Source organism: Myxine glutinosa, chromosome 1 (assembly GCF_964187855.1).
Source record: "Myxine glutinosa chromosome 1, kmMyxGlut1.1, whole genome shotgun sequence".
Taxonomy (NCBI): domain Eukaryota; kingdom Metazoa; phylum Chordata; class Myxini; order Myxiniformes; family Myxinidae; genus Myxine; species Myxine glutinosa.
Genome location: NC_136261.1, coordinates 204,806,619 through 204,823,854, shown reverse-complemented (window position 1 = coordinate 204,823,854; position 17,236 = coordinate 204,806,619). Strand labels below are relative to the sequence as shown.

General features: G+C 44.6%; 1 protein-coding gene across 1 annotated transcript; it reads left to right on the top strand.

Moving 5' to 3' along the window:
• Positions 1 to 245: 245 nt before the first annotated feature.
• On the top strand, positions 246 to 10,954 carry CHMP1B (charged multivesicular body protein 1B). The gene is made up of 8 exons (XM_068125594.2): positions 246 to 312; positions 1,101 to 1,198; positions 5,475 to 5,621; positions 7,071 to 7,139; positions 7,237 to 7,344; positions 9,102 to 9,145; positions 9,246 to 9,318; positions 10,676 to 10,954. The coding sequence occupies exons 1-8, from the start codon at positions 306 to 308 to the stop codon at positions 10,718 to 10,720; spliced, it is 591 nt and encodes a 196-aa protein (XP_067981695.1). The 5' UTR covers positions 246 to 305; the 3' UTR covers positions 10,721 to 10,954.
• The last annotated feature ends 6,282 nt before the right edge of the window (positions 10,955 to 17,236 follow it).

Genomic DNA, 17,236 nt, shown 5'->3' with positions numbered 1-17,236 from the left:
ATTGTCTTGGGCGTGACGATCTCCGCCACTTCCTGTGCCGTCTCCATGGTTCTTTGTAAATATTTCACTCCGGAGTTCTGTTGTAGCTTGTGGTCGCTGTGAACATCGCAACAACGTGGCATCTTAATGTCATAAGTAGTTTGCAAAACCCCTTTTATATGACTGTTTTCGCCCTCCACCCATAAAAATAAATAAATAAAGGAAAGGTAGAAAAATAATTCCAAAATAGCTCGCGCTGACAAACTCGTCACGTGAAGACGTCATGCGTACGTCATCACGTAGGAATACGGAACTGACTGACTGGGATGGAGAGTATCCTCGAAGCAGATTACATTTCTCAAGTATTGTTGTTTTGGGATTGAATTGAGTCGGAGTTTACATTCTCTTTTGAAGTGTTTTGTATTGTCACCGTTTCTCGTTGTGGTATTTTCGTGTTTAATGTGACGTTAACTATTTCTACACCCTGTGGTGTAGTAATAATTGGAAAGTGCCGTCATTTAGACTGATACGTGTGTTTATAATCTCGTTTTAACATCCTGTTCACCTGATTATTAGGTGATTGAATGTTAAAATGTAAACCTATCACTATCAGCAGCAGTTGAATGTCGGGCCTAGCCAGCCACATCGTGAAAGACTTGGGAGTCCGCCGACGTTCCCCGGAGCACCCCCTCTCCACCCCCACTAGACGGTGGGATCAGTCGTGGCTGTTAAAGGGAAGGAACAGCGGGAAACTATAATGTCAATCACGTGATGATGATGATGGTGGTGATGACAAGATTGTCACGTGATCAGTCAGTTAGTCACGTGACGCGAAACGCCTTCGTGAAGATGAGGAATCCTAATGGTAGACAGCGAATAGTTTTGTGTTATTTGTTTATTTCTCGTGGTGTGTGTGAAGTAAAGCATGCCGGAGATGACTACGTATCCTTACAGTCCCAGGTATCGACAGATAGTTTGGATTCAATGTAAGCTCCAAGTGACGTTACCGTAGTTTGACATTGGAATGTCTTCCTGGTCTTTGTGTGTACTTGGTGTCGGCCTCTTGCAGAACAAGAACTGTAAAGTATGACACGCTCAATTGTATCCTTAACCTCGAGCAGAACACCTATTTAACCTGAAGTTTGCAGCAAAAGAGCTGAATCGAAATTCCAAGAAATGTGACAAGGAAGAGAAGTTGGAGAAAGGCAAAATAAAGAAGGTGAGACTTTGGTAAAGGAACTTGCAGAAGGATGAACAAGCTGTGTCATCAAATGAATGCGCGTCTTTTGTCCCTGCACATCCTGCACATCCCTGCACGTTCGTCCCAATGTCTCCATGTCTGCGTCTCACTTCATCGGAACATGACCCTGATCAGAATTCCAACCATAACCTATTTAGGATGCAGTACACAAACAAACAAACCTACCATGTGTTTGGGAAAAGGTGGGGCATGACATGCAGATAGGTTGAACTACCTTTGGTGAATATTCTGTAGTTGAGACGAACAGCACTTCATGATACACCTGCACAGGTAGTTAATCACAAACAATCTTTTCACTTGTGATTGATGGCAGGAATTTTTCGCATGAGCAGTTGTAACTGACATGGAACGAAATTCTTCTCTGGAGTTGGGTAAAGTGACTTTCAGGCCACCCTGTAGTGTAATGTGGCAAGCATTAACCCTTTAAAAGCCATCATTTTTCACAAGTTCCTTGCAACTTTCTCAGTGGTGCACACTTGTATGTATTTGTATGTAATTTTTTTTTTTTGGAAATAATGTTGTACGGTGTAAAACTCCAGTGTTATACATGTTGATCAGGAAAAAAATCACGTAACCCAACAGGTGCTTTCCCCAAATAGGTCTAGCGAGCGAAGCTTTTGCTGGATGTGATCATGTTCCAAGTCATGTTTATGTCCTTCCTCTTTTCCCATTTCTATGGTCCCTTGCTAGTTAGTTTAGTCCTTCAGTTTTTGTGTCTTGCCTTTTTCTCATTAGTTTTCCTGATGATGGTGATGATTATATTTGTATATACTGTAAATGACGACTACAAATTATGAGCAGTAAGCAAATGTAAGGCTTTTCAATGATGCAATATAATTTGACTAATTGACTTATTGACTTACTTATTGACTATTTGACGTAATTTGACTTTAACGGGGAAAAAAGTTTTTGTTTATTTATTTTTTGGCCAAAAATGGAGCCAAATATATTTGAGTTTAAGAAAGGGTGCAGGTTCATATTTTGTACAGCTTGCTAAGTTTTATAGCCATTGTCCAATAATATTTGTTATAATGTAGAAAAAAATTTTTTGGGGACAATTTGTTTTGTACTTTTTTTGTGCTGCTTCCATTAATGCAAAAATTGTTATCAGCAGTATATATATAATATGATTTCGATAAATGTCCAAAAGGTTTTTAATCCGTCCTCTCAACCCAGTTTGCCCATTTCCTCCGGATTTCTTACTCTCACTGCTCCTCTCGCACTCTTTTGTTTTTCTGCAGTGTCAAGCACTCATGAAGGAACTTATGCATGTTTAACATGCAGAATGAGGACATGGCAAAGTATCAGCTGTCCTCAAGCTATATCCAAAGATGCTGTTTCTGTTTCAAGGCCTCCATTTGTTATTGAGAGGAAGAGTGGCACATCTAGAGTTTGGTCAGCAGAATTAAATCCTAAATGATTGCCACTGATCACATCACTTGAAATTGAAAAAGATAACATCATCAGCATTTATGGATTATATTACCTTGCTTAACTAGAGAGTTAATAAAACACGATACCCTGCACGGTGTTCAAGTACAGTGTATACAGTACTGTACTTCAATTTTAATAAAATGATTATTTTAACGATCGTTTAAAAAAATGAGGAAGTTTAATGCTATTCAAGTAATCCAGAAGCAATCGAGAATACCACCTCTATACACCACCCCATTAAACCGTTATTTAAATTCAAGTACAGGGAGTCCCCGGTTTGCGCACACCCAATTTCCGAACAGCCGTTCACACGAACAAGATACTTCATAATCATGTTTCATCTTTCGAACGTTCGATCCATTCACACAAACATGGCCTGTTTTAACATAGCATTCTCTCCACGGGTTCCTTAATGCGACGAGAGACCGCATTATCTCCACATGGTTCTTTATCAGCACGAGAGAGAGCATTGTCTCCACGAGGTTCTTTACCAGCATGAGAGACAGCATTCTCTCCACATGGTTCTTTACCAGCATGAGAGAGAGCATTCTCTCCACATGGTTCTTTACCAGCATGAGAGAGAGCATTCTCTCCACGAGGTTCTTTACCAGCATGAGAGACAGCATTCTCTCCACATGGTTCTTTACCAGCATGAGAGACAGCATTCTCTCGACGAGGTTCTTTACCAGCATGAGAGACAGCATTCTCTCCACATGGTTCTTTACCAGCATGAGAGACCGCATTCTCTCCACATGGTTCTTTACCAGCACGAGAGAGAGCATTCTCTCCACGAGGTTCTTTACCAGCATGAGAGACCGCATTCTCTCCACATGGTTCTTTACCAGCATGAGAGAGAGCATTCTCTCCACGAGGTTCTTTACCAGCATGAGAGACAGCATTCTCTCCACATGGTTCTTTACCAGCATGAGAGACCGCATTCTCTCCACATGGTTCTTTACCAGCATGAGAGAGAGCATTCTCTCCACATGGTCCTTTACCAGCATGAGAGACAGCATTCTCTCCACATGGTTCTTTACCAGCATGAGAGAGAGCATTCTCTCCACATGGTTCTTTACCAGCATGAGAGAGAGCATTCTCTCCACATGGTTCTTTACCAGCACGAGAGAGAGCATTGTCTCCACGAGGTTCTTTACCAGCATGAGAGAGAGCATTCTCTCCACGAGGTTCTTTACCAGCACGAGAGAGAGCATTCTCTCCACGAGGTTCTTTACCAGCATGAGAGAGAGCATTCTCTCCACGAGGTTCTTTACCAGCATGAGAGAGAGCATTCTCTCCACGAGGTTCTTTACCAGCATGAGAGACAGCATTCTCTCCACATGGTTCTTTACCAGCACGAGAGAGGGCATTCTCTCCACGAGGTTCTTTACCAACATGAGAGATCGCATTCTCTCCACATTGTTCTTTACCAGCACGAGAGACAGCATTCTCTCCACGAGGTTCTTTACCAGCACGAGAGACCGCATTCTCTCCACATGGTTCTTTACCAGCACGAGAGACAGCATGCTCTACACAGGGTTCTTTACCAGCACGAGAGACAGCATTCTCTCCATGGGGTTCTTTACCAGAACGAGAGACCGCATTCTCTCCACATTGTTCTTTACCAGCACGAGAGACAGCATTCTCTACACGGCGTTCTTTACCAGCACGAGAGAGAGAGAGAGAGCATTCTCTCCACGGGGTTATTTACCGGTGCAAGAGAGAGCATTCTCTCCACGGGGTTCTTTACCAGCCCGAGAGAGAGAGAGAGAGAGCATTCTCTCCACGGTGTTCTTTACCAGCACGAGAGAGAGCATTCTCTCCATGGGGTTCTTTACCAGCACGAGAGAGCGCATTCTCTCCACGGGGTTCTTTACCAGCACGAGAGAGAGAGAGAGCATTCTCTCCACGGGGTTCTTTACCAGCACGAGAGAGAGAGCATTCTCTGTACGGGGTTCTTTACCGGTACGAGAGAGAGCATTCTTTCCATTGGGTTCTTTACCAGCATAAGAGAGGGCATTCTCGCCACGGTGTTCCTTACCGGTATGAGAGAGAGAGAGCATTCTCTCCACGGGGTTCTTTACCAGCACGAGAGAGAGAGCATTCTCTGTACGGGGTTCTTTACCGGCACCAGAGAGAGCATTCTCTCCATGGGATTGGAATTGGATTGAAACTTGCAAAAATGCGATTTGAACTTGTCAATGAACATGTACTTGGTCATGTGTGACAGCAATGATGCATGAAAGGCATCAATGGAAAGATGAGGATCTCCTCATAATTGGTAAACCACATGTAAATTGTCAAACTAAATAACCTTTGCATATTAACCCCTTGAATTCGGATTACCTTTTTTTTGATACGCACTGTATAGATGAGGCAGGTGTCGCTAGTGGCTGAGTGGTGGTCATTTTTTGTTTTTCTGGCATTGCTCCATAAACCAGCAGCAGTCCCCGGGACCAGCTGTTAAGAATCTGTGGTTGTGAGGGTCTGTATCGTGACATTATTTTAGCTTGCGGTTATATTTGCCACCTTACTGAAAGGTGGCTCAAGTAAAGGACTTTTTGAAGAGGGAAGACAAATGAGGCATTAATTTATTATACAAGGCAGGATTTAAGGAGGGAAAGAAGCAGGCATTAATGCTATCTGGGCCTGTAGTGGAGATTATGTTAAAGCTGTATAACACTTTCTCGACATTCTTTTGCCTTTCCAAAAGCTCAGCTTGTTTTTTTGCAATTCCAATGATATGTTCTGATTGTTGTTTTGCTAATGCGTGAATATTCTTCCCCCGCCCTACCCAATTAAGGCGATCCAAAAGGGAAACACTGAGGTTGCACGGATCCATGCTGAGAATGCCATCCGACAGAAGACTCAGTCACTTTCATTTCTGCGTATGGCAGCCCGGGTTGACGCCGTTTCATCAAGGGTCCAGTCGGCTGTTACAATGGGCAATGTAATTTGTAGCATCTTGTTCTTGATGGTCATCCTGTATTATATTGGCTCCTTTTGTGCATTGGCAATTTGCGACCGACTTTCAGAATGATGTATGAATGCTATAATGAGGCCTTTTGTGCACATGCTGTGTGTGAATTGTTAGTCACTTGCTTCTTATTGCCAAGCACTTTTAACCTTTTCGTTGATAGTGCAAAATCTATGATTCACATCGTCTTTTTAACATAATTTCAGAATTTAGATCAACTAATGGGCCCGTTGGTCCATTGCACCAAATTTTTATTGGTCTTCATGCCCTTGTAGCATACCTGCCTTCTGTACTGCTTGAGCATTAGGTTGCCTTTCACCAAGCCCAAGTGTGCTTGGGCTAGGGCAGGGTTGGGCGGGACTGGGGGGCAGGGTTGGGGGGGGACCGGGGGGCGGGGTCCATAGAAGGACGTATTAAGCTGCTCTATGCACCTTAACATGACGTGTTTTTAAAACATGGGAATTACTCCAAATTAGTTATAGTTAATTAGACTAATCAACTCAGGAGATCATGATGATCATTTTGGTGTATCACATCCTACATCAGAAAGCTCCAATAGAACTACACACACACACACACACACACACACACACACACACACACACACACACACACACACACACACACACACACCATATGCACACATACATACACTAAACACACACACACACACACCCAAACACACACACATACACGAACGGATGCTTCTACTTTTACCAATAGATGCTAAAATCTCGTATAATTTATCTTGTGGCCCTAGAACCAAACACCAAAAATAAATTTATAACTGCACTCACACGATCCAAAAGGATAGGTCCCCCCACCTCCCTCACCTCACCTGCCCACCCCTCCTCCCAAGCATGATGAATCGTAAATATCATTTTAAACCTGTCAAAATCAGATATGGTGTCTCCCTCTGGGAAGTCTGCCTGGATGTTGGGAATTATGACATTGTCTTTCAAATTGCAGATGTCCATTAAATAAATCGCCAAGCCTGCCATGTTCACACAAGGTAATCCCACAAGGTTTAAAGTCCACTCACTGACGGGGATGATCGGTGGCAAAAGTTATAGCAGTACGGGCTGCAAGATATCAACTTTTTGGGAGAGTTGATCAGAAAGTTCTTGTGTTTTAAATATTGCATTGTGCAGAGGCACTCTCCTTTCTCGCAGGTAAATTTCGAAGTATTTTCAATTTATTTTGGAAGCTTTGTGAGCCATTTTAGGTTCTTATCTGGCACACATGATGTCCGTTCCCTGCCCCGATGATCGTTGTTTGTAGGGGTTTCTGTGCATGCGTGCTGGGCAATCTGTGGCAGATTAAGTCATATCCTAAGTTGCGTATTACAAACAATTATTAATTTGATAAAAGTGGACTTTAATTTTTATTCTTCTTTGTCGTGTCTGATTTCCTTATTTTTAGGTAACCAAGTCTCTTGCTGGAGTAGTTAAATCAATGGATGCTGCTCTACGATCCATGAATCTCGAAAAGGTTATTCTTTACCCTATTGCCCATATGCTGCTTCATGTTCTTTGTAACCCTTCTGTCATTCGGTGCAGGTTGTTATACTTAACTCTCTATCTGTTAGGTGTCCCACCTTATGGACCAGTTTGAGCGCCAGTTTGAAACTTTGGATGTGCAGACACAGCAGATGGATGAGTCGATGGGGCAGAGTACCACCCTCTCCACGCCACAGGTGAGAATTCTGCATTTGAGAATTGAAAATAGTATGGTGGAAAACAGTGCAGCAATGTCTCATTTACTGGATCAACAGTTATGGCCAGATGAGCACAAAGCTGGTTGGGCTGAGATGATGACCTTTTCTTTCAATATTGTTTGTCCTTGTCTCATTAAGAGTTGAGGTCTTTTCCTGTTCATGACCCACCATTCATGGTTGTATGTTTATGACTATAAAGAGTATGCATTTGTCTGAGACGCTCCATGTAAAAGCAAGTGCCTGTTTGTTTCAGTCGTAATGGTTAGAGCGTCCGCTCCGAGTCTGGGAGGTCGGTGGTTTGAACTCGAGCCAAGTCATACTAAAGACAAAAAATGGTACATGCTGCTTCCTTACTTGACGCTCAGCATTTAAAGAGGATGGAGCACGGACAAACTACCATAGGTTGGTAACTATAGCGAGGTCAGTGGCACGCCATCGCAAATCCCCACGCTTCCCATCTAAAGCAAAATGATGGGAAAAAGTTCCATCAGGAACGACCCAATATCAAATTTAGAGTTAAAAATGATTTTCCCATTTTGACCTCTGCGACCATAAGACCCAACCTCTTGGTCATGAACCCAGCATCAAATAACAAAAACAATGTTTATATATTTCATGCATCCCCCATTGTTGATTGCATACACAAAGTTTCATGAAAACATAATTTAAAATGTGCCCGTAATTCCATTTTTGGTATTTGACCCTTTGTCCACGCTCGAGAAGGTGGAGCCAAATATACTGCTCTTGCACCTTTGTACCATGTAGTGATCATAACTACCAAGTTTGGTGAATTTCTGCACAGCCGTTTAGGAGGAGATAGCGTGACGGACGGGCGGACAGAAAGACAGACAGATGGAGCCGATTACAATATCCCCCCATTTTTTTCATAAAGCATGGGGATAATAACCTGGGTTACGTACATGAGGCAAAACATGCCTACTGTTTATGGACATGGTGATTGTGAACATGAAACTTCTGAAGATGTCTTCGGCTTACCATAGTACCAAGCCTGGTGTTGGCTTAACGGTTAAGGTGGCTGACTTGAGATCTTAGGGTCTTGAGTTTGAGCCCCTGCCAATCTGTTGAATTAACATGAGGTGGGTTCACCCAGCCTCTCATCCTTCCAAGATCGGCAAAATGAGTACCAGATGACTGGTTATAGAGAGGCATTGCATCAGCAGCAGCCACGCCTCCAGAAAACGATGCAACCAGCAGCCACAGGCTGCACACAAACCATCACCACCATAGAACCAAAATGGTGGATGTATGATGGGTTTTTTGTGGGTGATGTCAGGCAAGCTGTCCAAACAATGGGTATAGAATTATAGAATGGACATACAAACACTTTCTCCATTATATGTAGATTATTAGTATAGTCTTGCTCGTGAGGTCTATCGGTATGATACAAAACGTAAACTGTTCAGTCTGTTGGAGTTATGCACTCCACAGAGTATCATTCTAGTTATCTTATCGTCTTGCTCGTGAAGGTTAGTGTATAGTTATGCTTGGGTGGACAAGTGGGACAATGGATAAAATCAACAGGACATTGATTGATTGATTGAAATATTCCGACTGCTGTTCCGATGAAGGGTTTACACTCCCAACGTCAGCTTCTCCTTGCTTCCCATGGCAGTTAGCGTACCTCAGTGGACGTCATGTTTACTTCAGCCACTGTGTGTCTCATATATTGCAAAGCTCTAAGGTGACTAACGCTTATGTCTTGTCTTTTCTTTCAGAGCCAAGTGGACTTGCTGATGCACCAGATGGCTGATGAGACTGGGTGAGTGTGAGAAATATGAGAGGGTTTTGCAACACACAAAGCACAACGAGAGTATGTGAGTTGGGTGCCATTGTGTGATGAGAATGTGTACTTTTTTCAGGCTTGAGTTGAACCTGGAGCTACCTCAAGAAGAAGGAGGGAGCATTGGGGCAAGCACTGCTTCTGGAGAACAGGTTGGGGGCTTTCTAAATCCATATTGTTGATGCTTTTCACATTTCAAATACTAACCCCATTTAATGGGCTGCAGCTGATTTGTAGTTGACATAGTTTTGTTCCTTGCGTGTTCTTCTGTGTTTAAATCTATTGTCGTTACCCCTCATTTTGTTAAAGTTTTGTTTCTTTCCCTGTAATTTTTGGGAGCAGGTAGTTATTTTGCTCTAGCAGTCGAACGTTTTTTCTTGTTTACTTGTGCCATTCAATGCATTTGCTAATCCTTTTTCCTTTGCCCTTCATTGGTTTTTTTGCACATGAAAGAGTAGAACGATAGAGGGCAAAATATCAACAGACAAAATGGGGCAAAGGGGGAACGGTGGGACGACAAATTGGTGTATCACAACACAATGCGAGGAAATTATAGGAGAATGGTGATACCAGGGTCTCAGCAGATATAATAAAACTCTCTAGTGGCCGCAAACTTAAAATCCTGTAGGGAAGAGCTCTTGACAACGGACTCGGGAAGAAAGTTCCGCAAGCGAGAAAAGGGGGGTGTCGAAGAATTAAGGTGAGCGCATTGAGTTTAGTATTGGGTAACAATAAAGGAATTTCTGGCAGAGCATGTGCAATTTGGAGGGGGAATGGATCGGGCAAAGATGAGAGAGTGCAGAAGAAGCAACATCAGAAACTAGTAAAAACCAGTCAGTAGAGCCAGTAGTAAAAAGTGCAACAGTCTTCAACCTGATGAGGAGGAAGCAGATCCTGATGTGAAATTATATCGACAATGAGGGACTTCTTCTTTCGTATGTACAGGTAGTGGACAAATTTTTTTTGCAAACACCAATGTATAGTCACTTTGTAGGGCGTTTGGCCACCATATGTGACCAGAAAGAGAGAGACAAACAGAGAATGAGAATGAGAATGACAGGTAGGGAAAAATAGAGAGAGAAAATGAAAGGGAGAAAGAGAGAGAAAAAGAAGGAGAGAGAGAAAATGAAAACGAGAGAAAGAGAGAAAAAAAACTAGGGAGAGAAAGACAGATGAGCAAGAGGGCCGGTCCTGATGAAACCGGGCAGCAGAGAAGAATGGGGAAGGTTTGGCCCCAGACTTGCATTGGCTGGTACAACCACCGTGAAGAGGCGTCCCTGATAGTTGCACAAGATATTTTAATACCAATTACACATTATTATATCAGTAGCTGTTCAAGAGTGATGTGACAGAAAAGGAGCAAACTCTGCCATGACCAGTTGCTTACAGGTCTGGAGGAATGGGAAAGAACTCTAAAGTTTGTTTTGTAGTTGCTTCTTTGTTGTTCGAATATCATGCTGTGGTTGTTTTATGTGGTTTTCCAGATAACTTTGCCATTTGTTTTTGCAGGATGAACTGTCGCAGCGCTTGGCACGTCTACGAGATCAAGCTTAACACTAATACGTAGTATAGCACGCATACGTAACTACACAACACGTCCTAAAACGGAATGTCTCGGTAACTGCAAAAATGCACGGCAGGTCGCAGCAACACGACACTGTATAATAACATATACATCGTCTGTGCTGCTTGGAATTTTACACACCTGTATCATACGAGTTTCTTTGGAAAGCTTTATAGTGTAAAGTATAACTTGAGGCGATTATGCTAATAAAATTATTAAAATAATTATTTTGTCTTGTGCTGAAGTCCAAAAATGAACGAAGACATGTCTCGTTACAGATGCATAGCGGCTAAACTGAACGACAATCTGATATTTGGAACGATTGGAAAATGCCACTCCACCTTTCCCTCCTTGCAATTCCGATGTTGTGAATGTGGCACATAGTTGGCAAATCTGCCCCAAACCGAAAGTGTAGCAACTCCTTTTCTTGCCCGACAACATCTCTCCCCCTATATGTACAAATCAAAAATTGCATTGGTCGGAGATTCAAGATGGATGACTTACTTGGTTAATGTATGTCAGATTTATCATTTTTAACTCAACTGGACTACTGTCCAGTTGAGTTCATCACATACTGAACCCTCCGGCATCCGTCGTCTGTCGTCCGTTAACTTTTCGACGTTAACACTCCAGCGTCCACAAATATCAACCGATTGTGATCAAACTTGACATGCAGCATCCTCACCCCAAGGACCAGGTTGGTATTACATTTCAGCCCGATCCCTTGAAAAATGGCGGACTTAGGCGACCATTTTGTTTTTGGTCATGAAAACGACGTTAACACTCTAGCGTCCACAAATATTAACAGATTTTGATCAAACTTAGAATGTTTAACCCTTACCACACAAGGTAGGTTGCTATTGCATTCCAACCCGATCCGTCACAAAATGGCCACCATAGGCCGCCATATTGTTTTCAGCTCTGAAACGACGTTGAGACTTTAACGTCCACAAATATTTATGGATTTTGATCAAACTTGGTGTGTGAGACTCTTACCACACAAGGTAGGTTGCTATCGCATGTCAACCCGATCTGTCACAAAATGGCCACCATAGGCCGGCATATTTTTTTCAGCTCTGAAACGACGTTAACAATCTAGCGTCCACATATATTGACGAATTTTCATCAAACTTGGCATGTGAGACCCGACCTACTTTAAAGTTGTCCAGTCAGTTCAGTTGAGTTCTGCTTCCCTGGAAGCTCTAGTTCATATAGGAAGATAGCCTTACCTCGAGAAACACATTTGAAGGCGTTCGCAGCAACAGCCTCTGCAATCAATGCACCCTTTCTAATAGTTGCTCTCCAGCTTTGCCTTATTTGTGTCGTTATGCCAGTTCCACTCAATATTGAAGATCTTTAGGTCTTCCTTGATGACATCCTTCCAACGTTTATAGGGCCTGCCACGTGGGTGAGTTCCAGTGGTTAGTTCACAAAAAGTACTCTCTTTGGGAGAAGATGGTCTGGCATACGGCACACGTGACCCAGCCACCTCAGTTTTGACGTCCTCAACAACAACAACAACAGGCATTTTAAGGCCATTTTCCCTGCAAGAGCGGGGGTTAGCCTTGCCCCATGACGATCTTCTCCATTTTGCCCTATTTTCTGCATCTCTCCTTGTTAACCCCTTTGCCCGCATTTCTTCTTCCACCATCTTTAGCCAAGTCTTTCTCGGTCTTCCCCGTCCTCTACGTCCTTCTACATTCATTTCCATCACTCTTCTCAACCAGTCACTTTCATCCTTCCTCAACACATGACCAAACCATCTCAACCTGTTTCTCTTCACAGCATCCATCACAGGCTCTATTCCCATCATCTTTCGCAATTCATCATTTGTCTTCCTCTCTCTCAACGATACTCCACACATCCACCGAACCATTCGCATTTCCACCCTTTCCAGCCTTCATTGCTGCTCTGCGTTCATTACCCATGTCTCACTCCCATAAATCATAACACTTCTCACACATGCAGCATACACCTTTCCCTTCAGCTTCAATGACACTCCCCTCCTCGTCAGCACGCCACTCAGTTCCCGAAACTTCTTCCATGCACATCTCACTCGAGCAACCGTTGCCGAGTCTGATCCACCTTCTCCATTCAGCATGTCTCCAAGGTAACAAAATGTTTTCACACCTTCCAGCTTCACGCCATCTCCAAGATCCAACGCAACATTTCCTCCATCTGCAGCTCGCTCTGTGCACACCTTACACTTGAATGTAGCTGCCACACTGGTTAATGACCCTCTCAAACCACTACAGTTTTGATGAACCCACTCAGCGCACATTGTACATTGAATGGAATTCACTCCGACACCCTTCCTGCACACAGCACACGGCCACTTCCCAGTTCTTTCCACCTCACCAGGTGCTTTACCACTTGCCATCACCTTCGTTTTTCCGATATTCACCTTCAGACCTCTTGTCTCGATACATTCCTTCCACTTGTTCACCTTCTCCTTCAGTCCATCCATACTTTCTGCAATCAACACCAGATCATCTGCATACAACAACTCCCACGGTAAACCCTCCTTTACGTTCTAAGTCAGCACCTCCATCACAGCTACAAATAGTAGTGGACTTAGTGCCGACCCCTGATGCACTCCCACCTTCACCTCAAACTCACCACTGTTCCCATCCTTCGTCCTTAGAGCGGTGCGCGCTCTTTTGTACATTGCCATCACTACTCTGATCAACCATTCCTCCACTCCTAACTTCCTCAATGCCCATGTCACTACTTCACGTGGAACCCTTTCGAATGCTTTCTCCAGATCAACAAACCCAAGAAACAACTTCTTCCTCTTCTCCATATACTTCCCCTGCAACTGCCTCACAATAAAAAGCGCGTCTGTCGTTCCTCCTCCTGTTCCCCTTCCTGGTTCCCTTTCCTCCTCTCCAACACCCTTTCCAATACCTTCATTCCATGCAACAATAACTTTATCGCTCGATACGAGCCACAGTCCAGAGGGTCACCTTTCCCCTTGTATAGAGGGACGAGGGTACTCAGTTCCCAATCCACTGGAATGTGGCCTTCTTTCACCACCAGATTGCAGATCTCTGTCATTCTCTTCACACCCCAATTTCCCGCTGCCTTCAACATATCTCCCACAACTCCTGTCGGCCCTCCCGCTTTTCTACTCTTCATTGCTTTTATCGCTTCCTCAACTTCCTTCTCGGTTATCTTCTCTGCCGGTCCTAAAACTGGGTTACTCTCTATGTTGCCATCCCATTCATTCTCTGCATTCAACAGTATTTTTTTTAATTTTTTTTTTAATTTTTTTTTTTTTTTTTTTGTATACAAGATCGAGGCTCGTGAAAGAGCGAACATTAATCACACAGAAAGACAGACACACAAAACAAATAACATCGGGAGCGGTAGACAAGATGGGGAGAGAGGGGGAAGGACACAAACACAACGTTTGAGAGCAGGGACCGAGAGACATGGAGACATCGAGAGAACTGTGGGAGGGAGAGGGCTTTGGGGGGGAGGCATGGGAAGGGGGGGGGGGGGGTGGGAGAGGTATAAAACATATGGACACTGCCAAGACTTCCAGGAAAGAAGTTGGAATTTCAAACAAGGTGGATCTGGGGTGAATTAGTGGGGGTAGAAAAGATCAAGGTTTTGGATGGGGGAAGATAAGAGATGGTGGTGAACAGCTGTTTTGAAGACCTGGAGGAAGGAGTGTGATTGAAGTGAGTGTGGGAGTTTGTTCCAGAGGCGGGAGAAAAGAGGAATGAAAGAGTGAAGGTGAGCAGAGAGCCGAGATTTCGGCAGTTTAACCATCAGAGGGTGGCTGGCAGATCTTGTGCGACCTGTAGGAATATTTGGGGGACAGAGCACAGAGAGAGCTGGGGGAGCAAGGCCGGAGAGGAGTCGGTAGAAGACAGAAAGACCACCTACCTGCCTGCGGTGAGTGAGTGAAAGGCCCTCAGAGATGGCTTCATCGCGGGAGATTCCAATGATTCTGAAAGCTTTGGATTCAACAGCGTGAAGCCGAGCCAGGTGTAAGGCAGGAGCACCAGCCCATAGGGGAGAACAGTATTCCATTGAGCTGCGGATGAAAGCCTTGTATGTGGTGAGGAGCTCAGGTGTGCCTAGGAAGGACTTCGCACGACGGAGGATGCCCAGTCGGCGACTGGCTTTGGAGGCCAGCTTGGAAATGTGGTTTTCCCAAGAAAGATCATGGCAGATGGTGAGACCCAAAAGCTTGAGCGACAGAACTTCTTGGAGAGGATTGTTGAGAAAGTAGATGGGAGGGTTGTCCAGTCGATCTTTTCGGAGAGACATAGTAAGAGTGTGAGATTTGTCAGGATTGAAAGACATGTTCCACATGTTTGACCAGTCTGTGATTTTGTCCAGGTCTTCAGAGAGTGAGGAGGCTGCAGACTGCCGATCTGAGGGAAGAGGAATGGAGCGGCAGAGAGTGGAGTCATCAGCAAAGAGATACAGAGGATTTTCCAGAGAGTCGGAGAGATCATTGATAAAGACCAGAAAAAGCACAGGGCCCAGCACACTGCCTTGGGGAACTCCAGCCTGAACGGGAAGGGGAGATGAGAGAAATCCATTCAGGGCCACACTTTGACTACGACCAGAGAGGAAGTCCGCAAGCCATGCATGGAGATTTCCATGGATACCATAGGAGGAGAGTTTGGTGAGCAGAGCTGGGTGCCAGACCGTATCGAAGGCACGTGATATGTCAAGGGAGACAGCTCTGATTTCCTGTTTGGCATTGAGGACCTCCATCCATTGTTGAGACAGCAGAAGCAGCATGTCCAGAGTAGAGTGACCTGGTCTGAAACCAAATTGATGATCAGAGATCAAGCCATTGGAGAAGAGGAAAGATTTCATATCCGAAGCAATGATGGATTCCATGACTTTGCTGATAATTGGGAGCAGGCTGATTGGTCTGTAGTTGCAAGGATCTGTTTTTACACCTTTTTTGTGTAAAGCGGTAATGTTTGCTGATTTCCAGGATGCTGGCAGATGACCTTGAGCAAAGGATAGGGTGAAAAGAACAGAGAGAGGGTGAGATAGAGCGGCAGAGCAGGATTTTAGGACCCGTGGGCTGATGCCATCTGGTCCAGTTGCAGAATCAGAGTCGAGGTTTGACAAAAACTCCTCCACCTTGTCAGGAGAGAAGGTCACAGAGTCCAGGAGCAGTTTGGTTCGACTGGGAAAGGTGGGAACAGAGAGAGATGGGTTTGGGACTAAGGATTTTGAGGCAAACACAGAGTTGAGGCATTCGGCTTTGTCACGTGCGATGTCAACTGTGTGGCCATTTGAGGTAAGGGAGGGGATGGAGGGGGAACAAACACCAGAAACGGATTTGACCAGACGCCACCAGGATTTGGAGGAAGGAGACAGGTTTGAGAGTTCATTCCTGAGTGAGGAGAGATAGTGCTTCCTGGCACTCCTGAGGGTAGACACACACTTGTTCCGAGCTTGTTGGAAGGAACTGAGATTTCCTTCAGTTGGATTAGCCTTCCAAGAGGCAAAGGCAAGTTGTTTCAGGGCAACTGCCTCACCACAAGATTCAGTGTACCATGGACGGGAGGAAGGGTAAGACAACTGAAGGCGAGATGGGATAAATCTGTGCATGAGAGAGATCAGTTTGCTTTGGAAGAATTCCCAGGAAGAATTGATGTCAGAGGCAGTGGAGATGGGAGACCAATCCAGACGATTGATGGCTGCTTGAAGACCGTCCCAGTCGGCCTGAGTGAAATGCCAGACTCGTCGACGCTGAGGAGGCTCTCTGAGAATGGCCAGAGAGATGTCCACTTTGACAAGCACATGATCAGAAGAACCGATTGGAGCAGAAGAAGCGCAGCAGACATTAGCAGGGAAGTTAGTCATAATCAAGTCTAGAAGAGAAGATACTCCATTGGCTGAGATCCGGGTCGGGAAATTGACAGATTGTGTCAATCCCAGTGAGTCACAGAAGTCCTTTGCTGAGGTGCCATGACTGGTGAGAGAGGAACCCACACCCAACCAGGTGGCATGATGACAATTGAAGTCACCACATATGAGGAAGAGAGAGTTGGGATGAGTGGATAGAAGTTGGTCCATGTTGTCAGACAGTGAAATGTAGATGGAGTCATCACTGTTTGGGGGACGGTACAGAACACATATGAACAAAAGGTGGGAGCGGAGAGGAAGCCGTAGCCAGAGGTACTCCTGGGGGTGAGGAGGAGAGAGGGCAGTGCAAGGAGAGTGAGGAAGAGAGTTTTTGATAAAGATAGCCACCCCACCACCAGGCCGAGGCTCAGGTCTATCATACCGGAGGAGGGAGTAACCAGGAAGAGATATTAAGGAATCAGAGACATCTTGAAGGAGGAAAGTCTCTGTTAAGCAGATCAAGTCTGGATTGTCAGAAGCAACCTGTATGGAGAGATCAGTCAGGTTTGAGCGAAGGCCCCAGATGTTTGAGGTCCATACCGTTAATGAAGAGAGAGGGGGAGCATCGGGTACAGGACAGGGGAGGGGAGGAGTAGGGTAAGATGAAGGATGAGAGG